Source organism: Crocodylus siamensis, chromosome 12 (assembly GCF_052110815.1).
Source record: "Crocodylus siamensis isolate JL-2025a chromosome 12, ASM5211081v1, whole genome shotgun sequence".
Taxonomy (NCBI): Eukaryota; Metazoa; Chordata; order Crocodylia; family Crocodylidae; genus Crocodylus; species Crocodylus siamensis.
In genome coordinates, this window is record NC_143406.1 from 6,117,385 (window position 1) to 6,142,690 (window position 25,306).

Here is a 25,306-nt window from a genome sequence, read left to right on the forward strand (position 1 = left end):
TCAAAGCAGTTACAATTCTACCACATTCTTTAAATTTGTCTTTATTTTTCAGTATGGCCCTAACAGCTGACCCAGCCAAATTCAATGCTCTACAGACCTCATTCTGGCATCCCCCTGCTCCAATTCACTTGAGGACATCCAATTTAAGCTCCAGCATTATACTTTTGCAGTTTCTCAGCACTTGCACGCTCAGAGTCAGTTGCACGTTTCTGACTCGTGATGCAACTCAAAAAATGAAGCAAAACAGTGACACAACCACACACACACACAAAAAATCACAAAAGAGCACAGAGCACGAAAGTTTTTGATGAAGCAAGAGGGCAATGAAGCTGTGAGCCGCTGATGCTCCCTGCCCAATACCGGTGAGTGCCAAGTGAAATCAAGTATCAAAGTGAAACAGGTGCTATCGTGAAATAGCACTAAACAAAACAGTTTTAAGCAAGAGGTTGCCTGTATCTTTGTTATGGGAGAAGAGTAAAAAAGAAAAAAAGAAGTCAAATAATTTTTGCTCCCTAGCTTCTGTCTTATTAAACATGTTTTAGCTTCTTTGGAGACCTTGCCTCTACTGTCACATGGGAATTTTGTCCCACTGTAGGACCAGATTCCGTGTTGTTAGTTATTGACGACAGTACTGGAACACAACTGGTAGCCAGGCAAAAGGATTTTGCCTACAGGAAGGACTTTCTGTATATCCTTAATACACCAATAGAATTAATTTATTGGCTGCAGAATAACTAAGATGATACTAAAAATAATGTAAAAAGGACAGGGAAAATATTGTTGGTGAAAACATCTAAAACAAGGAGGAGAAACAGGAGGAGGAAGAAGAGATCTCAAGTTCTTTACTTAGAGCTTCACAAGAAAAGCACACTAAATTCAAGCACTTCTTTGTCTACTTCATGCTCAAGGGCATATTATAATGGACCATCTAAAGTCCATTATAATAAAGTCTATAATGGACTAACTAAAGGAAATGTTTTTGAAACTTCAACACTCTTTAAACATTTAGGCAGAACATTTTGATATGTGCATAGCAAAACAGAGTCGTTAAATTAAAAAAAAACAAAAACTAACACACAAAGCAGCTTTTGTTACCTTGTCTTTTAATGAGAAGGTTCCTGGGCTACCTGCAAAAAGAAACTTGTTCTTCACCTTCAACTTCCCTAGATTAGCCACAATAAGATGGTTCGACTTGGAGCTTTCAGGGATAAGGAGGACAGGTGCCCCAGCTTCGATGTCAAGAACAACTCGGGAAGCTCTCTGTGCCTTATCTCTCACCTAGAGAAATAAATATCTGGTTTAAAATGTATTTGAAGGTGTCACCAAATAACCTAGGAGGATGCAATGATTTTTGCTAGTCCTTTAATATTTTACGTATTTTTTTGTTTTTTTGGTAATCTCCCGTCAGGTAAACTTGCTTTTAATGAAGCCATTGTTTAAACACATCTAATGCTTAATTTGAGAGAACTTACTCCTGGCAATGGACACTTACACTCTTAAAAATCCATTCAAAGACAGACAAATTAAAAACTGGCTTATCTATTAGCCAATGTTATTGATAAACCACTTTACATATTGTAAAATAAAAACCTACATGGAGAGAACCAGATCTGAAAAATGTTACATTTTATAACCATGCAAAAAAGGTGAACTTTTGCTTCTGCTCCACAGACACAGATGATTAGCTGGGAAATAAAGGATTGCGGCAGCAAGTTACAGACCCTGAGGAAACAAGCAGCAAATCGTGTGGAAGTCAACATAAAAAAAATGTAGCCCTCCAAGCAAACTAAAAGAAGTATAACTAACAGTTGTATGGTGCACCAAAATAAAACTGAACTGTAAGAAGATCTAGCTTTCAGCTTAAGTTTTTACGAATTCTTTACAGACATTGAAAGGATGTAAACAATCACATCTGTAAATCATTACAGCTGACAACACTTTTCATCAGTCCCTTATTAGTGAAAGCAGATTAGTCTGACATGTAAAACAAAACAGCTATTTGATCAGCAAACATAAAAGAGAGGACTTCAGTTCTCAGTTCTCTGCTGCAAATCAGCCTAGTAAACCACCTAGGATTAAGAATTCCAGACAGAATCAGGCATTCTGTGCAGCGTACGGAAGTACTAATCTACATTCAAAACCAGGTAATTTGAGCTCATTCGCTGTCAGAGCAAACTCTGAGAACTAGATAAAAGCGTGATTAACAGAATGATATAATCAACTCCCTTTCTTCCAGAGGCCAGAGAAAAAGTAAATTAGCCATGTGTTACATATTTCCCTGTCATGCCACAACCATAACCCACCACACACAAAAAATGCATAAGATTGCCAAATAAGAAGGTACACAAAAACCTATTACTCAAAAATCTGAATCTCTTTAATACTGGACAGGAAAGGTTCTTTGGGCAGATGTGATATCTTTTATTAAACCAACTACTATCAATAGGTGGAAAAAAGTTTCTAGCAAGATTTCAGGTGCAATTACCCTTCTTCAGGACTAGGAAGTCTCTAATTCAAAGAAAGATACATTATGGAAACAACTGACTTCTGTCAACAAAAACCCCAAGATGTACATATATTTTAAGAATATTCCAATTTATTTAAATAAATGCAGTTTAAAAAAAAGGCTTCTTTAATTAGTTTCTGCTCGGTGTATCTTACCCTTCTCCATCCTTTCCCCACCACCTTCACAGTTAAGTTTCTGAAATCATTTACGTTTCCAGCTATACAAGGGAACTGGTAACTGAGTTACGGAAAAGGCAGATCACTTAGAATATCATGGATTAGAAGGCAAGTAATACATGAAGGATTGTACGGTCCCACTCTGCCTCTCCTAGCAGTCTAATCTCCCTTCCTGAGTAAGTGCAAGTCTAGTCAGTGCCAAATGAAGTTATGCACATGTAAGAAGAAAATATAATTCCCTTCAACCAAAGATATTTCCTAACAGGTAGCTTATAAAGCTTTGTGTTTTTAAACACAGAAGTGACCATTTATAAAACAAAAGTCATTAAATAATACATAAAAGAATCAACTATATTAAGGCAGACAAGGTTCTTTGGGTGAATCGGATATCTTTTGCAACATACACCCCTCAAATATATTAAATCATTTATATTAAAAAACCCCAACATTTCCAATACCGTCATTCTGATGGCCACCTAATTATAATAGTGCTACATCTTACAGGGCTCAAATTTGGGGCGTCTCTCTCAATATCACCAATCCTTTTCTGGTTCACCAGGGAGATATACTGGTGAACTATAAAAGGAGCTCCCATGTGTTTGATTCTCCCTACACAAACCTTGTACTTGTACAAATTTTAGGGACAGGGCCATAGTTCTGAGAGATTAAAACTAAATGGAAAATTAAAATTAGAAAGATATGCATCTTCAAATATTAGCAGGATATAAAAAATCCAAAACTTTCCCTTTTACCTTTGAACCCTGCCAACTTTGCCACAACCGATAGGGTCGCTAATATTTAAAAGCATAAGAAAAGATGTATGAAAAATACAAAATTAGGCTATTTCTTCATCCCTCCCCCCCACCTACTCTCACTGTTTCACATGGCCTGCTCTCCTCTGCCATGTGGCAACTTAACAGTTATGATACATTTTTCTGATACGTTGTATCCTACTACAAATGAGGAGCTAGAGGACTCCAAACAGATCCCAATTCAGTAAACTATCAAGATCTGAGTGAGAATAATTTAAGAGGGCATACAATGGATACAAATGGGACCTATTACACTAACATGTCCATTCCCTACAAAATTTACTTATAATTATTTATAAGTTCCTAGAAAAGGAGGAGTGAGAAACTGATCCAATACTGAACTTTTCTTCTTACTGTTTAGCTGGGAAAAGTAAGGTGACAATACTGCCAGAACCTCCACCGGTTCCCTTATATACTGCAATAAGGATGCAATTGTTGATAACAAACCAGGACACAGTAAGACGCCACTGCAAAACTGCAAAAAGATTATATGCCACCATATCACAGGACTGGTATTGAGCAATTCCAACAGCCATTTACACATGCCATTGAACAACTGGTGCCTCCTGAGTCGGGGCACAACCAAGGGGCTTCCCAGTGGCCCAAGCATGTTTGCTGCCATGCCGCCAGCAAAGCCAATTTCAGGGGGGCGCAAGCACTCTCCACGCCCCCCTACCAGCCAGAGCGCTCGCTGTCAGGGGGGCACCAGTGCTCTCAAGGGAGGCACATGCCCCTCCCCCCCCATGTCTTCCCTATGCATCACCTATGCACATGCCTGTTTAAAAGCAATATCCAGGAAAAACCATAAATTAAGAAAAAATGGGTCTTGTAAGATCTAGTAAGCTAGCAATACAATTCAGCTGCTGCAACACTGAACGCCCCAGATCTCACTAAGACATAATACTGCTAATGTTACTGTGATCTGAAACAGTAAGAAAAAATTCATGGCATATTTCAACAGCCGGGATTCTCTCACTACTGTATTAGTAAACAACAACGGGGGGAAAAAATAAAAAAACCAAACCATACTGTCTGTCCTTCAATTGCTGCTCTCTGGCGACCTAGGACATCCTGAAGTTGAGTGAAATGTTGGATGAAAGAGACCACCTCTGCTTGAAAGCGCTGAGTGTGCACATACTGAACTGATGCCATCCGTAGGCTGATTCGAATATCACAGTCTCTTTGTAGCAAAGGGTCAGGTCGACCATATCTGTGAGAAAACACATTTGGAAAATTACAAACATTTAATAAAAGTCCTACACTTTTTAAAATGAATGCCCAACTGGAGCAACATTTGCAAAATTCTTTTACAAAAAACAGTGCAAGATACAACAGCTATAACAGTACCTTATATTTGAATACTTAAAACCTAAATTTTGAGCACAATTTGAAAGGGTACATTCTAATCAAATCCAAAATTACTCCAACATTTTTAAATACTATTGATTTTAGATTGCCACTCCATCTTAATCCGTTGGTCAGGGGTGGCCAGCCTGGTGCCACAAGCGACACAGGCAGCCTCTGCCTGGTACACAGTATATAGGGCAGGGAACAAAGCAGAACAGCTGACTGGGCAGGAGAAGGGGATCAAAGCCACACTTAGGGACCGTGCCAAGCTACTCTGCAGCACATGTGCCAAAAAGGTTGGATTCTGCTGTCGTAGGTCATGCCTATGGGACTACAGATCTCAGAATAGTGGCAGATTTTGTATATCAAGCACTGTACAATTCTCAGGTGTTAGATCATAAGAAAAGAACATTCAACCCCAAATTTGACTGCAGTTCTGCCGTTTTGAAAGAATCTTCCAATGTTACCTGAAGGTTTTTTAATTTGTTGTTTTTTCCTTAGTCTCTCATTAACGAGCTGAACACAGAAGATGGTATTCACACTGAACAAAACACCAATATTTATGTGGGACCAGTAGAAACACTATGTTGCACAGCACTTCCAGTTTAAAAACAAATGTTGTTACTTAGAAAGGGTCAAACTTTTTCCCCCAACCAAACTTAACCACATGCAACTTTACAACAAAAAAAAACAAAAAACAGGCACTCTCTGCCAATAGCCTGGATGGTGACACGAACCCAAATCAATTAACATGACCAATGTTCAACCCTTAAAGATAGTTTATAAAAGACAGAGTAGTTAGCCGTTAAATCACAACCCTCCCCAGCTGAACACTTTGTAACCTGAATTTTAAATCTGTTGGTGTTACATTTTAATAATCCACTACACACTGGAGAAAGAAAATGTTCTGTTACATACTTGTAAATTTGAAAAATAAGTGCCTCTTCACCACTTGTAGTGAAACGTTCCCTATAAAATTCTCCATGAGACGTAAGATCGCTTAAGGAGAGGCTTCCAATGCTTCCATGAACAGACAAATCTCCATCTGCAAAGTAAAAGGTAGATGAGAACTAATGGTAGATGGCAAGTGCTTTGCAGGCCCATCTTCCCTACACTACTGACAGGGCCAGATGAGTATGCACAAAAACTCGTGTTCCAAAAATGAAAGCACATCACTCCTATGTGTAACAAAGTTGTATTAACCTGGACAATACATTATGTAGCCAAATACAAGGTTTGTATACGTAATTTAATCATCGTATTTTCATAATTTTGATAATCTTGGACAGAGTTCTTTCAGCATTACAGCAAGAATATATTTAAGAGATCACTTAATTGCCATTTCTCCAGACTTAAAGGAGATCTTAAATTAAAGGCAGTTTCCACTTCGGAGAGCACTCTTATTTCCCTGCTTGACATGAGAAAAGCCTTTCGCAGGGGTGGAGGTGGAAATACTGAGAAGAAGTGATACAATATTTAAATTGATAGCAGTTAAGCTATTGATTTAAATAAATTAAGGGCAAAAAAGTTCTGCGGTCTCAAACAAGCTCCCAACGAAGCGACTTCAAACTCCCAATCCCAATTCTCGTTATAAAATGCACGCGTTTTTTCTGTTAATCATTCATCATACTCACCAATCAGTTCCAAGTAAGTGACAAGTTTTGACACATTAGCTTTCGCCAGCTCACTGGTTGTCTTGTTCAGCACTAAAGATAGGGAATGAACCTAGTCAAGCAAATAAAGACAAAAAAGAAAACAAAAACAAAGTTTGATACTATGCCGCATGACTGCTAAACTGGAACCCTGAGCCATATCTTCTGAACTGGCTTAGGGCACAGGAAGCAAAAAGATGACAAAGATAAAACCCTTTCCTGTAGCTGTTACTGAAAACAAAGCCTAAATTCTAATGAAAGTTATGCCTTCAACCCCAATATGATCCCCACCCCAACCTCCGCACAAACTGCCGTCCTCACCAGCCTCTGATTTCAGGCCTTTTTTGAAGCCTTCAGCACCTCCCCTTTCTCCAGTAAAACAAGTTTTTATCCTCCTTCTCAGTAAGTCCTTCATAACTCAGTTCCTCTTTACACATCTGCTAGTCTTCAACTGCATTGTCTGTTCTGCCAGTAACAACAACCCATCTGTCTCTCTCACCCCTGTCTTTGCACTCTTATGGTTTGTGCTGCCAGAAAGACTGCAAGATCTGAGGCGAGGATTATGTTCATTTACGCTTTTGTTCAGAGTTTAGCATAACAAAATTCCAGTTTTAATGCTGCCTGGGCACCAACACAAAATGCATCTAGATGAGGGCAACAACTCCCGGACTAGTCTTCGGAAACCCAGTAGAGGTCTCCCAACCCCCACGGTCTGCAAGACTTAAGAACCTGCTGAGCAGTCTCAATAATTTGCAGACTTCAGGATACTGAATCAGCCACATACTAGTCCTAGGAGCCCAAGAACTGTAAATGAAACAATAACCCATCAGCTTTAGAAGGCCTTTTCAAGGGTCTCCAAAACATGTGCCCTACATGGAATCTGATGAAACAATGGGGCCCTCGCCATCCTTACCCCCATTCAAACATCATCATGCTTCTCTGAGTCTAATCCAAGGGGATGCTTCTATTTAGGGATTATCAGAATATGTCAAGCACAAGGGGTCAGGGATGGCTGCAGCATTTATGAGCAAACTAACTTTAGCAGTGTGTGTCAAGCCTCCTCAAAATGTATCCTAATGGTTGGAAAAGGTAGAATGTAGTGGGGGCTCTAGCTGTTCACCTAACACTCACAATGTGGGATAGATAAACAGGAGTCCTCCAAAACAGAATCAGTTTTTCCCTTACCCAAAATTCATTAAAAAACAAAACCAAACCCTAGAAGTCATTATTTGTTCACTATTTTGTAGACAACACGCATCTGCCTTCCAGAATCTATGATTGGGATTTACCTTTTTTTTTCCTTTTTGTATATTATACAGGATACATTTGCATGCTCTCTACTAAAAATACTTGGAATTTGTATAAGTCAAAACTTTTATGAAGAAAATCAACCTTTGGTAGTTCTGATATACCTTAAGATCCAACTTAGTGTTAACAGGATCCTGGACTTCAGTAGTTGACAAAATATTTGTCTCTGACTTAACGGTCTGCTGAACATCCTCTGGGTGCACCTTCATAGCATGGTTGTCGGCAGTGGAACCAATCCCAAAGAAATCAAGTATTACCACCCAGGTTTGCAGAGTTATTAAAACATCTAAACAGTTGAAGTCAACATCCACGCTTCGGTTAATTTTGTTATAGCGGGACGAAAACTCAGGATGTTTCTTATCTACTAGGAATATGTTAATATGAACTAATGAATCATCAAAGTTACTTTTTCCACATGGCATCTTGGACTTGCTGGATGTTGGAGAGGGAGGTGGAGTCAAAGGATATTCAGAATCAGTGTCTTCTTTTTGCTTCCTACGTGGGGCACACATTGGTCTTTGGTATGACTGAAAGACATTGGGTGCTTCTTCCATGTGGGAAGGAAGTGAACGTGGCATGTCAGGATATTCCACGTTGGATACAGAAGGGCATGACTGGGAAAGATATTCCTTGTGCGCCAAGCTAGACGGTTTAGGTGCTCCCCGGGAAACCATGAGCTTCTTGTACATGGAGTCCGGATTTTTTTCCAACAGATCTTCCATCAGCAAAGAACGCAAGGCAATCTGAATGGATAAAGTCTGAGGATGATCCTTCGTGAATTCTACATCAAAATCCTGAAATTTTAAGCTGACCAGACCTTGTGCTCCAAGTGTAAGATCTCCACTTAACTGAACCTGGAGTTCTGAGATACGGAAATTTGCTTGAATCTGGGTAAAAGATTTTGCTTCCCTGACTGGCATCGATTTGTTTGGAACAGGGGAAAAGCCGGATTGGCCGAACAGTCCATTTTCTTTCCGTTCACTTGAGAATTCTGGGCCTATGCTGTGAAGCGATGAGGAAGGAGAAGTGGGGCAGGCTGAAGATGCAGAAATGGATGGAAATATGTTCAAATCTTCATTGTAAATTAAATGGTCAAGAGTTTGCAAAACTTGCTCGTAGACATGTTTTGCTAACACCACCTGCGTTTAAAAACAAACAGTCATAACTGTAGCTGTATCTACTAATGTTTTCCAAGCTCACTAAGTATATAAACACCCAACTGCATATTTTCATAAACTTCAAAGGCCACTATATTTAGTACGCTAAACCCCAGAAATCAAGCTTTTATACATGTAAACGTGAATCCAAAATAAAATAGCATGTGAATATTAAAGCAGATTAATTAGTCAATGTTAATTCTAGTTCAGAATAATCCAAGAATAACCCCAAGAGGCGAGAACCCTCCAACAAAGGGCCAGCACGTAAATTGAACCGCTCCACCCTGTTCAGATTTCAACACCTCCGGCAGCACAAAGCTTGTGCTGTTGAGCTCCCAGATATAAATCAGGGGTCAGTATCCCACAAAGGAGATAAAATTAACCTTGACTGAAAAATTTAAGTTTAATTACAGGGAAAAAAAACCTTTGAAATGTTACTGTTCTGTAGGAAGTGGTTTTGTTTCTTATTTTAACTAATTGGCAGCACTGATCTTGGGAATATATTCAACCTGGGCACTGAGAGTGGAACACTATCTGTAATACTTAGACCTAGACAAAGCATTTCCTCAGAAGAAAGGAGTGCCAGCTTCCTACTTGCTACTCTAATTCTATTCCTGGCCTTTGCTGAGATGGCAAACAAGCATGCCAATTAGGACAACAGTAGCAATATGGATGCAGCAACTCATTTCATGCAAGTCGCCAAAATGCTTTAAGATAAGATGAGTTTTAAGAACCATTGTCCAGGGAATGAGTGATCTGTAGATAAAATGTCTGGATGCCATTTTGCAGTCTCCTAAACCAGGGCTGTCCAACTTCCTAGTGGCCAGGCACCACGAGTGCCCAACTGCGTGACATGCAGGACGCAAGCTTCCAGCACCAAACTGTGTGGTAGCAGCGCCCTCTCCATGCCAACTGCACTGTGTTACCACCCCCCTACCAAGCAGGTCCCCTCTGCTGCACCACAGGCAAACCTCTACCATGCTGCACCAGTGTCTTAGTGCCACATGGGATTCCCAGGTCCCGCCGCGTTTCCTCATCTGCAGGCTCTCTGCCCTTTCTGCCCTTTGGGGTAGGGGTGGGCAGCAGCAGCTAGAAGGAAGGGGGAAAAGCAGAGATTCCAGCTGTAGCTTGGGGGGCTCCTGAGACTCGTGAGCCACCATTTGAAAAGCCCTGCCAATCCACCCAATCTTTGGTGATGACTGCCTGCACCTTGAGAGAGAGAAAATTTTAAATCGAAAAACAAAACAAAAACAACAGAAACCAAAACCCCTTGATTTACAGGAAAAATAATCTATATTGATACTGAACATTTATAAATATGAGCATACTTTACCTGAAGAGGGTTGACAAATTTCCCCTCAATCCTCATAATACTCGATATTTCAAAGTCTTCGTTACTTAAAGGGAATGTTAAGTCTAAATCTCTCTCCAGTGGGATCTTTTCCAATTTAAACTGGATCGTGGTGTTGTTCAGAATGTGAAAAGCTGTTTAAAAAGAAGAGATTCACATGCGTTTTTATCCCCGGCATCCAGGGGATGAAAAACTAAATGCATCATAATGAAACAAAGGTTAAACGAAAATAAAAGACAAAGAATTACATTGCTCTGGGATACCCAGTTCAGCCTGCAGGTTAATTATGCATCTTTTATCATGGGATTGAATAAGTACAGTACAGACTAAACAACGATATATCCCTGCTTTTGCTGATCTAATAACGAATCTCCTAGTTGCACAAAAGAGCTTTTAGAAAATAGTAGTTCTAACCATGATTTAGTAATCGTGCAATCTGTTTTCCGATAGAGAGAGTACAATTGAGATATATAAAAACGAAAACAAAAACAAAAAACAAACAAACAAAAAATCGGTCCGCTGTCCACTAAGGTTACTTACAGACATTTAAAAAAAGTTTAAAGAGCTGTTTTTTGTTTGGCTGGTTTTCTTAATGTCTGTAAGCAGCCATAGTAACTAAGTTCACCAGTACATTTCATGAGGGAACCCCCTTTTAAATAGGCAGTTATCCAACACACATACTTTAATATTTTCCTAGTCAAAATAAAGGCAGTAGAGCCCTTTCATTTACTTACCATGTCCTTTGTGTAAAGACTCAAAAAAATCATGACGAGTAAAATGGGATTCTTCCTGACTGCCAACGCTGCCAGGACCAGAAGAAGGGTGCAGGCCATGCGTCATCTCACACGTAGCTTCTTTCTTATTCATAAACTGACTGCTATTTAAAGAATATAGTTTAATGTCTTTAATTTCAACTTGCAACCTGTCATTTGTAGATTCATCTTCTCCAGGTACAAAATTCTGAATGGATATTTGTCCTAAGTGTCCTACAAGGAGTTCAGGGCTACCTGGTTTGCGAGGTATTGATACAATGGGTGACTCTATGTTTATATTTAAAATAAGTTTGATAGTATCAGTTTTGAGAGACGATGATCCAAATTCATCTCCTTCATTGTCTTCCAAATTGACGTGTTCTCTTGACCGTGGGGTTGTGTCGAACAAAGAGACCATTTCACTATACTCGGCAGTTTTAGTCGCCAAGACAGTGGTCACTTTTGTGGCTGCGCTCTTCAGCATGCTGCGGAAATTCTCTTCCAACTCATCCATAGACAGAGTTAGTTCTTTCAAAAATTTGGCTGAGTGGTTGTAATGTAACGAAGCCATTTTGAGGTTAAGGGAGCATTCTTCTTTCGACTGTTCTGTGAAAGTGAAACTTAAAGCATCTGGGAGGCTCCTACCATCAAGCCCAAGAAATACAGATTCAAAGTAGCCAATGCCACTGATAAGATTTTCATACCTTATTGTATTCCCTATACTAACAACATACTGGTTCTTCATGGTATCTTGTGTCAGATCCATCAGGTGCAAGCAGCCAAGAGAGCCATTTACATCTAACCTGCTACACATAGATACATTCACTTTGGTGCCACCAATACTTGCTGTTGCAATTTTTCTGCCATATTTTTCACCATTTGTCATCCTGACTGTCCTAAGGAGAAGTATATTTAGCCAATGGATGTCCACTGTTACTTCTGTATTCTGTACATAAGTAGACTGATAAGCTTCCTGCTCCCTGAAAGTTTTTTCTAAGTCAGTCATTAAAGGTTGAGGGCTAGAATCTTCCTTCTCCTTTGGGAAAGATTTCTGGAGAAACCCAATAAGTTCAACAATAGTCTCTGGGTTAAGGATGATGTCCAGGTTGTTCACCTGCACAGACATTACTTGAAGTGTGCTGTCTAAATTCATGGATGGGCATTCTGCACTCACAAACTGGTATTCCAGTTTAATCAAAGATTCCTGATTTTCTGAGTTATTAGCAGATGAAATATTTGAGACTGCAGCACATTTTTCTGTCAAAGTAGCCATATCAACTGGATGGGCCTCATATGGTCCACAAGTGGGAGACTGTGCTCTGCTATCTCGAAGGCTTCCTGTTGGTACATCAAAACTAAGATTCTTGTGAGAAGCCATTAAAAGATCAAAATCAGAGCCATAAGTCTGCATAGTGTCGACCAGTAGCAAACCATGGACAGTTAGAGATACTTCTGCATCATAAGGCCTCTTCACAAAATGGGCATTAGTGCCAAAAACCTTGAGTACAGAGATGTAGCGCCCATTACTTTCTACACCGAGCTGCATACAGTTAACTTTAAATTCAGCTAGAAGAAGTTGCGACTCTACAAGAACCTCCCTAGTATGCTGTTCCAGAGTCACAACACTCTGGGTTAAATTCATTACAGAATCATGCAAGCTTCCACCACGGTCTACTTCTGTAAAAATCTTGTCTTTGCCTAAATGCAAAATGTCTGTAGATTTATTTTCAGATGTACTCAACCTTGTAAAACAGTTCTTCAGAGCTGATATTTTATCCTCATTGATGTGTATCTTCAAGTCCGGTAAATTCCCAGAAAGGACAGCTCCTGGATATTTTGGATCAGATGTGTATATTAACCTGCGTTCCAACTGCAAATGAACATTAAATTTTTCAACCACATGAGTTGGACCCACATCGCTATCCTGAACATGCTTCCAGTTGTCTTTCACTTGTCCAACCATGATCTGAAGATCCATAAATGATAATGTATATCTCTCATACATTTTTTTACTCATTAAATGTGCCTGTAATTGCTCTTCACTGATTTCTACTCCAGTATATTCAGATGTTTTAATTTTACTGTCTGCGTTCTCTTTAAGTGGTGGAGTACTGGGAGGAGTTGCAAGAGGTGTTTTATATTCATCATCACTCAGCTCATTAGCCTCTGATGAGAAACCATCTCCACCCGTCTTAGAGTCATCTGTGGATGAAGAAGGGACTTATGAACATACTATGTCCTTTACTTTTGGACTCTTCTAAAACATTACCTTTATTTAAAATCATAATTTATAAACAAAGTGAAAGAAACTACCCAGTACAGAAATGATACAGTAGCAGTCTTTTACCATTAATAAAATTTCAATAAAGCAACAATAGAAGTAATGACATTTATTGCATATGAAGTAATATTACTGAAAAGTCTACCGATTAAAAGAGATGCGCTTGTGTTAACAGTATGCCATCACCAAACGTGCTTAGAGGAAAAAAATGTTCATGTTTCTACATGGTATATTTAAAAGAATTTTGGTCCCAATCCAAAGCTCTTCGCTATAAAGTCAAATAATAATAAATCAGTTTTGATGCCCTCCTATGCAGTTATTTTACATCTAGTCAAAGTTACTTCTCTCTTATTGACAATGAAGTCCTAATTCTGCTATCTCTACCTTTGGGTATGGAAGAGGGGAATAAAAAAAAAGGAGCCAGCCAATTAAAAGATAAAATTCTTCTTTAAGCTTGACTAGGAGGCCCAATGGATGCTGCTCCAACAGCATACTCAGAGTTTGCTCAGCTCTACCTATGAATTTCTAAGGATAACAAGGGTGAAATCGTAGCCATACTAGAGCCCATGGCAAAATTCCTGTTGACTTACAGGGTGGAAGAATTCAGACTGCAGAGTTTAGCAGGCTCCTACAATTTAAAACTTGGCTTATCTAAAGGTTACAGCTGCACTATTTTTAGAAAATGGGTACCAAATAGAGAAATTTAACTTTTAAATATACTGTAGTTGAAAAACAGTTTATAAGTGAATTTGAGTTAAATAAGTTTCCTTTTCAGACTGTATACACTTCTTCTGGCACAGCTGAAAGGTGTGCCATAAAAAGAATGATTTTTTGATGGAAAATAAAATTAGTATTTTCTTCTGTTTTCACCAGTCTAGCCCTAAGCCTATGCAGGACTTCATACTTTAGACACTATCAACAAACGTGTGCTTCCTCTGACAGCTGTTCCAGAAAAGTCCTAAAATCTCCATGACAAAATATTCCTAAACAAAGTAGATTTGCCAGACACATATTATATATATAAAATGGAAATCATAATAGATCCTGCAGAGTTAAAACCATTCTTTTAAAAAAGACACTTTCTTCCTCCAAGTCACAATAAATGTGTTTGTAATAAAAATGTTTGCATCGAGGCAAAGACAAAAATGCTACACTAGGGAAAACAAGTTTTCACATGATCCATACACAGAGGATTTTTAGTTCCAAACTATACCTTGGGAATTGGTAAGTAATATTCTTCCTAGATCCACTACAACTAAGACTGGATCCACAAATTTAAAATCATCAGGGAAGATGACTTGCGGAGCAGAAATGTCAAGGCACACTGACCAACACTTGCTGTTTTCCTGGAAGTAGAACAGAAAGGGGAACGTCACATCAGGAATATTTTTCTTCCAGTCACAAAATAAATTCAAAACCCAGTTCTTTCAGAGCCATTCATTTAAGGGTGTCCCACCCTGCCCCCCACCCAAATAGCAAACCTTTGTCAATTCTAGGTTACCTGGGTAAACATATACACTTGACACTGTTTTACCAAAAACTATTGGAGCACAAACGTTTTTCTTGAAAAGAAAAAATGTATGAAAATTTCTCTTGCTTATTAAAATAGTTATTTATGAAAGCAAGGGATTAACACTGACACACATTGTTGATATGAGTACTATGAGCTATGCTTCAAGTTCAAGAAAGAACAACTGTAAGAGCAAACAGAGTAACAGTAACTCAGACAGCAAACTTTAAACTAATTTCATACAGTACCCTGAGAAATTAAAATCTCACTTTCATAGACTATTCTCTCATTCATCAGCACTAACATTTTTTGTGCTAAAGAACTGGATTTATTCACTGCAAGAACAATGCAAAATAATTGGGAACTTTATTCTCTCTGTATCCACTTGCAGAGCTTAAATTACAAGGCAAAGAAACTAAAATACAAGGCAAAGAAATGAGATTCAGTGCATTTCTGGGAAAAACTTACAATGAATTCCCCCACTAGCAAACGGTCAATAGTTTGTCTAATTTCAGCTTTTGTCTGCATTTTCAGTTTGTTGTATTGTCTTCTAGCAGCTTCTGCCACTCTCGCCTCTAGTTCAGACTGATATCCAAAACCTGTATGAAAGTTAAAAAAAAAAAAAAAAAAAAATCTGACTAGGTGTAATTTTGTTCACTACTGGTGAAAAAACAGGGAGAATATCTATGTTGATTTATAAAATATTAACAACACTTGAAAATCTTAAGATATGGAAAGTTTTAACTGTTTATGTAGTAAAATAAAAGCCAGGAAACAATGATACAATAGATACCCAATTACTGCATCTATCACTGGAGTGACTCACTTCAACAAACAGAACTAAATATTAGAAGTACTGTGAATGAGTTGCCAGAAACAGCTTCTAAAGTCAACAAAGTATTTTCTAAAACGTTTTCCGTTCATTGTCTGTCATGCTTCTTTCAACTTTAATTTCCAGAGGAAATTCTGACTAAATGTTCTTAACAACTCATGGGAGGTACCAAAAGGCAGCCAAAAAGTCTTTTTGTTGTTTAGCAATGTCATTTAAGGGATATTGCGATTTTGTGAAAGGAAGGGAAAATTAATTTTTATATTATGCATCACTGGTATTTGAGCTTATCAAGACACTACTGAAAATGCCAGACTCAAGCCAAAAAAAAAAAAAAAAGGCATAGCATTAGGAAACCCCAAATGATTCTTATTCTCACATTTCCTCCTCTCAAACATCCAGCAATAAGGGCGTACGTAACAGCAGCTTACACACAGTGACATACTTGGGTCCCAAACCACCAGGGCAAACAAGGATTTGCAGATAATGGAAGCAACGTGTTCATTTCACAGTGACACATTATTTCAAACAGCTTTAAGAAGAGGGACAGACTTTTTCTGATCAATCCAGAAATGGCACCGATAGACCCAAGAAAAGGGACACAGTCTTGTAATAACATGGCTTCTATCAGCACAGCAAATTAAAAAGTGGAGTGGGGAAATGTCCTGAAAGCATGCTCTTTCTTACTTTAGAAATCAAAGAGAACCCGCACAATATCCTCCTCTTGCTGTTTTGCAGTGCTTTAAGTAAGAGGGAATGGAGGTGGGGGAAGGAATCAAACTTGGAAAAATAAACACATGAAAAAAACAAAAAAGGTTAACCTGAGGTATGAACCCTTCCCTTGTAGAAGAAATCAGCTACTTTCTTAATGGCTTGTGGATTGTAAATAATATTTAGAGGTCTGGTACTGACTTCCAGGCGTCTCTCAAAATTGCTGCGGGCTGGGTTTCTCTCATACAGCATCTCAAATACTGGAGCGTCTGGATCCGCAGCTTAAGATAACACAAAAATCAAAAATGAATTTTCTCCGAATGAGAAATAAGAACAGTTTAAACTGACATTTCTAATTTGTATTTTGGATAAAGGTTTGGATGTCAATACAGTAGTATGTATAGTTTAAAATACAATGGATATGACCAACTGGCACAAAATTAGAAAACATATTTAGTATAATCTGCTCTATCTGCATGGACCTAAGCATGATTTAGATCCCACACTGACTTTGTACCAGTATGAAGCATTTTGCAAGGTAAAAGTTTAAATGTATAGATTTAAGAGAATCATTTTAAAGTGCCCAGTTTTGATATTTTAATTGATATTAGCTAATATGCATTTGGAATAACAGAGTCTGTTTGTGCATTCATAACAGTTTAAAACTGAAAATATTACCAGTGTTCTGATTGGTCATTTCTGAAGACAAAGTCTGGAGACCAACGGATGAGAAGCAACCAACCTCTTTTTGCTAATCAGGGGGAAAAAGAGATTATTACTCTGAATAAGTCATGTAATGTACACATACAATTATCGTATGCTTTTTCTTCAATACCTTTGAAACTGCCTCGATAATGGAACGATTCATAATAATCTCAAATTATTACGCTATGCACTTCTTACAGTCAACAATGGTAAAAAAGAATAACATAAAAAAGAAAAACTATTCTTTTACTGAAGCTAAAAACATAATAAAAACTGCAAACAAAAATCACATTTCTGCAAATAAAGGAATATTACGCTTAGTATGCAAGATGCCATTAAAACTAAAGGAAAATGGAGAAGGAGCTTCAATGCTTTAGCAAAAATATTGAAGGAAAATACTCCTGGATCTTAAGTTTGTAGCCTAGAACTAGAAGCCATTGAAAGAAGACCTCCAGAAAGACCCATATTTTTTGTTCTAAGAGGAAACAAAAGAAGAAAAGAAACTCTCCAAGTCATTAAGTGACAGCAATGACAGCTCCAAAGTTAAATGTAGGCTAATAATTAGCACTAAGTACTAATACCTAGAATATCGGCCTTTGAAGTTAAAAATAAGCACACGTAAGTAATGCAGTGCTTTGTAAGCAATCTTCAGAGCGATCATGGTGGTGATTGAGTTAACAGAGTTTTTCCTACGCTTTCAATGCAAATTAAGAGCAGCCCCATTTTTTCTACTGCTGTTCCGGCACAACTATGTTTTTATTTAAATATTCTCTCCAAAGTGATAACAATAAGTATATGTGCATTCTTTTACATACAGGATTAGGGAACACAAGAAGAGGAAATATGGTCCCTTCTGTTGCTAAATCTCGCAGGAAAAGGCCACCAAGTTGAATTTTGAGAAGGGAAGAATTTCTGCGGGGAAGAGATTCAGCTAAGATCTTTACACCTGGAAAATAGAAGACAAATAGCTGTACTGTATTCTAGAGAGAATAAAGGTCAAAATGTACTTTATGGCAAACAGATACCAGTATCATGTAAGGAAGGTAAGAAACCATCCAGTAGCTATAAGATTGGTCAGTTATGTTTCAGTGACCATGTATTAAATTATGCTTCTCACTACTGACAGTTTCTCCAAACTCAGAAATTACAACTCTTATACTATTGAAGGCAATATTTGTGCAAAGAACATGATTAGGAGGGTCTGTACATACTTATTTATACAATAAAGATGAAAAGCAGAATTCTGGCACAGCTCTCTACAAATGTATTATCTATACTAAGAATTATGCACCCCTCTAAGTAGAAAAATTTAAATGAAAGCTCAATAAATCTCTATCCTACTCCCATTCTGAACTGTCCGTTTTAACTGAATAGGCATCTGGCTGGGGTCATCTGACCCCAGCACACTTTCCTGCCTAGGAAGGGGGTCGGACTGGTTCTGTTGAGGTCCCTTCTGACCCTAGCATCTATGAATCTACGAACTGCAAAATAAGACAAATTCGCAAGGTATAAATTCATATGAACTTAAAGAAAGTGACAGCTAAATATATATTCTCAATATATTTTGATATTGCCATATTACTAACTCAAAGTGATACACGACTGACTACAGCACTTATACAGCAGACAAAGTTCCTGTCCTTTTAAGAGATAATGAATAGAAGTTCAAATATGATACCTGAAAATTCCAGCTGCATGAAAGCACTTTCATTTGAATCCAGGGTCCTTTTTTCCCTGTGTAGCAAGGTGACTGTGCCACCCTGCAACTGGAGATTTAGTTTAGCAAAAACATGATCTCTCTTTGTAAATGTATTCATGCTAGAGGCATCTGCAGCAGGATCAAAAAATTCATCAGCACCTAGTTAAAAAAAAAAAAATAGAGAAAAAGCAAATGTTTAATAGGCCAGCTACATGAGATCTAAAGGAAAACAGACTTCCTTGAAAATTAAGGGAAAAGATGAACCAGCTACTGAAATAAATGAACAGCTAGGCAACAGATACAATTTCTTTCCTAAACAAAATTGCAAAATACAGCATGGCTCTTGGTAAATGATGTTCAGGTTAAGGCAATGCAACCCAGACTTCAGAAAGACTGCTGTTGAAGTTATGAATAGTTCTAGACCTTAACTGAGGTTCTACCAAACTGAAACGCCAAGGCTGTTGCACACAAAATACACTACATGCTACATTAGACCTTCTGGATGTGTACTTCTCCTACTCCTGTAGGTGTCACTAGTAACAACTGAAATAGTAGAAATCACCTAAAATTCTTTTCATTAGGCTGTTTTAGAAATGACCAATGTAATCAAGTAATAGCATAGACATGCAATGCTTAGATTTTAGCAGGAAACAAAGATAAATGAAGTTTTGAAATATTTTATCCTGGCATTAAAAAAAAACAACTATATAAATATCTCCCTTTAATTATTTGAAATTTTAAATACCATTTTAGCTTATTAAGGTAACATTTTTTAAATGAAATACTTCCATACCCAGTATGTCTTCTGGATTCCACTGCTCTTGTGTTTCAGGCAGCAACCTCTCAAAAGGTTCACCTTCATACGTTTGCTGAGTTTCTCCATACCAGCCTCCCCATCCAGGAAACCAAGACTGAAGATATTGCAACATCCCACTGCTACTACTGTGTTGTATGGTCGGAGTAACTCCAGGAGAATCAGACAAAGGCTCCTTAACGCTCTGTTTCAAATCAACACACAAAGACATCTATTAGCATAAACAGCTGAAAGACTTCTTAGAGGCCTAAAAATCTACTTACAATAATTCTCTTTAATTTATTTACTGAATATTCTGAAGCACAACTCCCATATAATAATCCTTTCAATGGTTAATGAACTGCTGATGGTGTCCCAATGGGCTGTACAATCTTTGTCTAACCCTTCCAAACATGATTACCATAGTCCTCTATTGTAGGACTATAGTATAAAGGTAGGTATAATTACTGCTAGACTTCTAGCAATTCCTTGCCAAGTTGCTAGCATTTCTAAGAAAGACTTAACTATTTGTCATATACCCTAACTAGACCTCTATCAGTAAACAATTATTTTAACAATAGAGTAAATGCTCAGGATGGAGACAGCAGCCTACATTTATAAGAGACTAGATTTGGTATTATAAATTCCAGGATTGTTCCATTGTAGGTTTTAGTCTGATCTCTCTCCTTTTCAATGTTAAAGGAAAAGGAGCTTTTCTTTTAATGGTCTAATATCAGTGTTCATTATTAATATTAGAGACAGCTGGGAAATAGGTTTTGCTGCCCAATAATTTGATAATAGGATTCAGCTTATTATGGCTAAGGTTACTATGGTAATCACACTCTTCATCCTGAATTTACCACACAGCAAAATACCTTTTAATGGCTGAAATGCAATGCTTTTCAATGCATTTGGCACATTTTAGTTATAAAAATATTAGTGAGTAAACAGCAAGTGGCTTACTTCAGCTAGTTCATGGAATTTGTCAAAAACAATTTCATGTAAAACCTTTAGCTCCTCATACGTCTGCTCTTCTTCAATGCGATGCATTTCTGCCTGCAAAAACAAATATATACTTATACAAAAGAAGTTATTTGTTCTTTATGCTTCTCAAAAATATACACACTTAAAGGGAAAATATTTGCCACCGACTTCCAATGGGCTTGTAAGCTCTTAAATCATTAGGGTGCTTTTAAAATACCCTAGGCCACAAAAAAATGTAACAGGAATTGAACTTACTTTGTTCAGATGACATACAGCTAAGCAAATATATATATATATTATGCTATGGGCATGCCAGCCCCAGAAGTAGAAGGGAAATAGTTTAAGTAACTGGATGAGAAAGGATGAACTCTTTGAACAGATTTTATTCCTAAAAGACAAAACCATCTCTGGCATCTTATTCCAACTTTTGTATGAGAAGCATGGACTTAAAACACCGCCTGTACCAGAGCACATATTGTGGTAGAGAAACAAAAGGTATACGAACAAAGATTTTACAGCCTCAGACAGGGGGTTTGACTAGAGGACCTCTGGAGGTCTCTTCTAGCCCTACTTCTCTATGACTATCCCTTACTAAGCAATGTGCCACCACATGACAGCCTACTTAGTAAGTCAGAAATAACCTTACGGTTCAAGCTATATACAGTAACACAAGAACAAAAAACAAGGCACATTTGTTTCGTTTCATGTAGATGCAAGAGTCATACCAAGATGTTATCTAGACTGAAATATTTGCAGCTTTCGGTACCTGTTCTGCAGGAGACATCAGGTCTCCTCTCAACTTGCTGTAATACATGTCAGTGTAAGACGCAGCATCCTGGGCCCGTCGTAATGCAAACTCCCATGTAGAACGTTGCCTCTGTTCTCTGATCTCTGAAAGATTAGCGTTCAAAGCAAAGACCCACCACTCTCGGCAGCTAGAACATTTCAAACAAACAGATCTCCAATTAACAACGGATTCATATGGAGGACAATCAAGAAACATTTAGGTGAGCAAACAGAGCACAACTGGTTAGAAAATGTTTCAGAAAAAAACTGAGTATGGATGATACAAGTCTTACTATTGTACTATATGTAACAAGTCTTACTATTATACTAAGCAGCTCCTCAAACCTTTGGTATAGAAGCCCCAATTCCTTCCACAAAGAAAGACTCAAACTCACCCCCATAGAAAGAAAAAAGAAATTGTGACAGGAATGGCTTTGAGCTTTGGATCCATGAAATTTATTTTAGCTATATGCCAAAATTATGTACATGGAAATAATTTACCTAATGAACTATAGAAAATAAAAATAATGTAAAAATTGATATTCCTAAACCCTGGGCACCACGCAATTACTACTTACTACGTTTGAGATTTTTGCCTTAATTTTAGTCAATATATAGCTTTTATTTTATCTTAGGCACAAAGCACATCCTTAACAAAATATAAGCAGTATTCATACTTACTTTCCAGTTACTGGAACTTTTGGTCTCCATTTCCTGAACTTAAGCTGTCGCTCCTTTCGATCCAGTTCCTTTAGGAAGCCCATGATTTGTTGGTACTGCATCTTTTATTAAAACAGCATGTGGATGAATTAGGAAGTGCTAATGTAGCCTGTAAGAAATGCAAAACTCTAGAACTCTTGGTTCAGAGATGATAGACACCACCTTTTATTAGACCAACTAAGAATAAAAAGGTATCAACTCTGACCCAAAAGTTCTGGAGTTTTGTATTTCTTTTTGTCTCAAACCAACACGGCTACCAAATACATCCCGGAATGTAGTTCGTATACATGGGACTAATGTATTCTGAGGAAAAATAACCTACTGTAGTGTTATTTTATCTGCAATGGTAAGTGGTCATATTCTTTATATAAGAAAAAGCAGTATCCATCATAATCACAAGGAATCATACAATACTAAAAGAAAAAAAACAAAACCAAAAAACACTGTAGTATCAAGTATTTTATGTCCAAAATATTGTTTGCAAGTTTCCAATTTACACATTTAGTTCGTAAAATTTCTTCTTGCCAGCTCAGGAAAACAACATAACATTGAAGTAGGACCTACGATAACGTCTAAGGTTGTGCAATACCTCTGATCCAATTCTTTGTGTACAACAAGATGAGATTTTGTACGGATGAAAGAAACTACATGGACTACAATTTACTAAATAAACTGAAAAGATGAATCCTAAAAGAAATTTAATGTTTTAAAAGTAAGTACTTATTACTTAGACCAATAATTTTACATACATTTAAAAATTAATCTCTTTAAATTATAGGCTTTGTTGCATGTTACTTGCCACACAGTAGCAGTATTATTTATAACAAGTATTGTATAGAAAAGAAATCTGCTATTTTAAACGTGCGAGTGATTTAGAAACTACACAATTACTGGAATAAGAGTTACTGTTGTGCTATTGCTCTGTGCAACTGCTCTGAAAAGAAGTTGGTAACTTGAATCCTGTAAGTAACGAGTGCCAAGTCCTTGTAGTTTAGTGACAAAAATAAATTTATGCTAATGTTCAGGTCTGTCAATTGTAGAGAAGAGGACAATGGGGAAAAGTTAGATTCTATTGTTTATCAAACCCTGACAAAAAAAAAAAAAAACCAACTTCTGTTTTCAGTTAAACCTCCAAGACAATAGGACTGCGCTGATTTAAATGAAAGTAACAGAAATTGTCATTACTAGTGAGGTACGAAGCAGGGGGAGAGGGGACACAGAATGCAGCCCGACTTTTGGGTAGTGTCAGGAGACCCAAGTTCCATTCTCAAGTCTATCACTGACCTGCTGCATTACTCAAGCAAGGTGCTTCATTTCCCTACACTTCTGTCTTCACACACAAATTCTTCCTGGCTTGTCTGATTAGCCTTTGAGGCTAATCACATCAGTTGGATAGCATCTAAACTAACTACTAAGATCCCAGTTTCAGGTGAGGCTTCTTGCCACTATGTCATAGCAAATAACAGAGTTCAAAAAGTTCACTGAGACTCAGCTTAATGTACCATGGGCCCGCTGAAAATAAACAGTGTCCAAAGCATGGTCTGTAGAAGTGACTCTATCGCGTTTTACCTGTGAAAGTTTCAATGGTATAGTCTCAAACTGGATGTCACATTCCAGCCGAGGAGTCTGCCGTGATCGTAAAGGCTCCTTAGAACAATTTCTCTTAAGAAGAGCAGAAGTACACACAGGCTCCATAATGTAGTTGTGATTCCGGCTCTCCATACTGTTATCCATTGCTTCCTGTGAGTTACAAGCAAGCTGTGTCAGAAATATGCTTTACACTCATTTCCCTGAAACATCTATATAAAACACAGTCAAGATTTACATAAACACTTCGGTCTGTACATAAAAAGGATTAAAAAATTGTAATAATTTTTTAACTTTTAAAACAGGCTTTTTCATTAAAACATTCTTATAACATGGGTATCTTGTTTATATATTTGGGAAAATTATTACCATATTTACTTGCATATCACAAAAAAAAATTAAAAAAAAAAAAATCAGCCTCCCAAAATAGGCGTGCAAGTCTTCAGTAGGGAAACTGATTTTCTGCCCACGTAGAAGCAACACACTTTGACACCTAACTGCAGCTACTGCTGCATGGCATTCGCATGCAGGCTACCAAGGGAGTCAGGTGATTTGATGGCCGACTCTTCACTCCAGAAGTGTTAATGAAGTCTCTCGTTTTTAATGGTCTGGGCTAATCAAGCCAACCTTTCTTCTGGCATATTTGGTGTCTTTTAGATACTCACCTCTACTAAAAACAGTCCACAAGGCTGTGAAATAAAAGTGTAGGTTCATCACCCATGGAAACCAGTCTTCCGCTACAGCTAAGGCTTCAACTTTTGGTAAAGCAGGAAAAGGCAGATGAGTGAGCTGAAGATTAGGCTCTGGCCCTGCTCTACAGAGGCATAACTCTAAAAAAAGCTTTTCTTCTTCATTCTGCCTTCCCAAAGAGCAAGATGCATGTCTTATTTAGGGGAGTGGGGGATGTGGTTCCATAGTGCATTGTGCATTCTGTTTTATAAACATAACACTTTGCATTTGTACAGCATATTCTGGGGGTCTCAAAGCATTTTACAAACAACAGACTACGAACCCTCACCACTCTTATAAAACAAGAAAATATTACCTTCACTTTTTTGGCAAAATATTCTGACCCACAAAAAATGTTAAATTATTCATTAAGGGTTCTGTAAAAGTTAAGACACAGCAGGTAGGATAAAAGAGTACTTTATGTATTAAATAAAACACAACACATAGTCCCCGGCCCCTAGAACCTCTAATTTAAAACCCCTCTCCTGCAATCAGATCCACCCAAGCAGACCCTTAACCCTGGGTGCACTCTTACTGAATTCATGCTGTGCCTAGTTCCCTGTGATCACAGTCCTGAGGAAGAATGTGCTGCATTTAAGAGCCTGTCTCACTTTATCCTAACTATACAATTGGTCCAATAAAAGATATCACTCCAAGAAATCTTTGCCTTACAATTTCTGGACCATCGCAACTAGATCTTCACTCCTAGGCCACTGAATTCAGTGCAACTCCACATGGACATAAAAACCGGTAAGTTCCTGGTTGGTTACAGTGTCATACTCTTCTGCTCAGGGTCAGACTAATTACCACATTTAGGACCAGGAACCAATTTTATCCGAGAGCAAGATCAGCATGGACTGTGAGGTTTTTTGCCTCTGTAATACAGGGCAGTCCTATTTGGATCTCTTGAG

General features: G+C 37.9%; 1 protein-coding gene across 9 annotated transcripts in view; it reads right to left on the reverse strand.

The window, feature by feature from the left end:
- The window catches only part of VPS13D (vacuolar protein sorting 13 homolog D), a 183,236-nt gene that overhangs the window by 144,903 nt on the left and 13,027 nt on the right, over positions 1 to 25,306 (reverse strand). For 8 of the 9 annotated variants that reach the window (XM_090024785.1, XM_090024788.1, XM_090024786.1 and 5 more), the window contains exons 8-25: positions 23,649 to 23,819; positions 22,041 to 22,141; positions 21,340 to 21,508; positions 20,553 to 20,645; positions 19,590 to 19,794; positions 18,776 to 18,955; positions 17,913 to 18,043; positions 17,071 to 17,143; positions 16,503 to 16,673; positions 15,321 to 15,451; positions 14,556 to 14,688; positions 11,044 to 13,263; positions 10,292 to 10,443; positions 7,906 to 8,940; positions 6,476 to 6,566; positions 5,760 to 5,886; positions 4,524 to 4,704; positions 1,096 to 1,278 (exon numbers count right to left, since the gene is read on the reverse strand). In XM_090024785.1, the coding sequence (XP_089880911.1) occupies positions 1,096 to 1,278; positions 4,524 to 4,704; positions 5,760 to 5,886; positions 6,476 to 6,566; positions 7,906 to 8,940; positions 10,292 to 10,443; positions 11,044 to 13,263; positions 14,556 to 14,688; positions 15,321 to 15,451; positions 16,503 to 16,673; positions 17,071 to 17,143; positions 17,913 to 18,043; positions 18,776 to 18,955; positions 19,590 to 19,794; positions 20,553 to 20,645; positions 21,340 to 21,508; positions 22,041 to 22,141; positions 23,649 to 23,819 (5,547 nt within the window). Of the gene's footprint in view, positions 1 to 1,095; positions 1,279 to 4,523; positions 4,705 to 5,759; positions 5,887 to 6,475; positions 6,567 to 7,905; positions 8,941 to 10,291; positions 10,444 to 11,043; positions 13,264 to 14,555; positions 14,689 to 15,320; positions 15,452 to 16,502; positions 16,674 to 17,070; positions 17,144 to 17,912; positions 18,044 to 18,775; positions 18,956 to 19,589; positions 19,795 to 20,552; positions 20,646 to 21,339; positions 21,509 to 22,040; positions 22,142 to 23,648; positions 23,820 to 25,306 lie in introns of those variants that run through there. The other variant, XM_090024790.1, reaches the window with a different exon arrangement.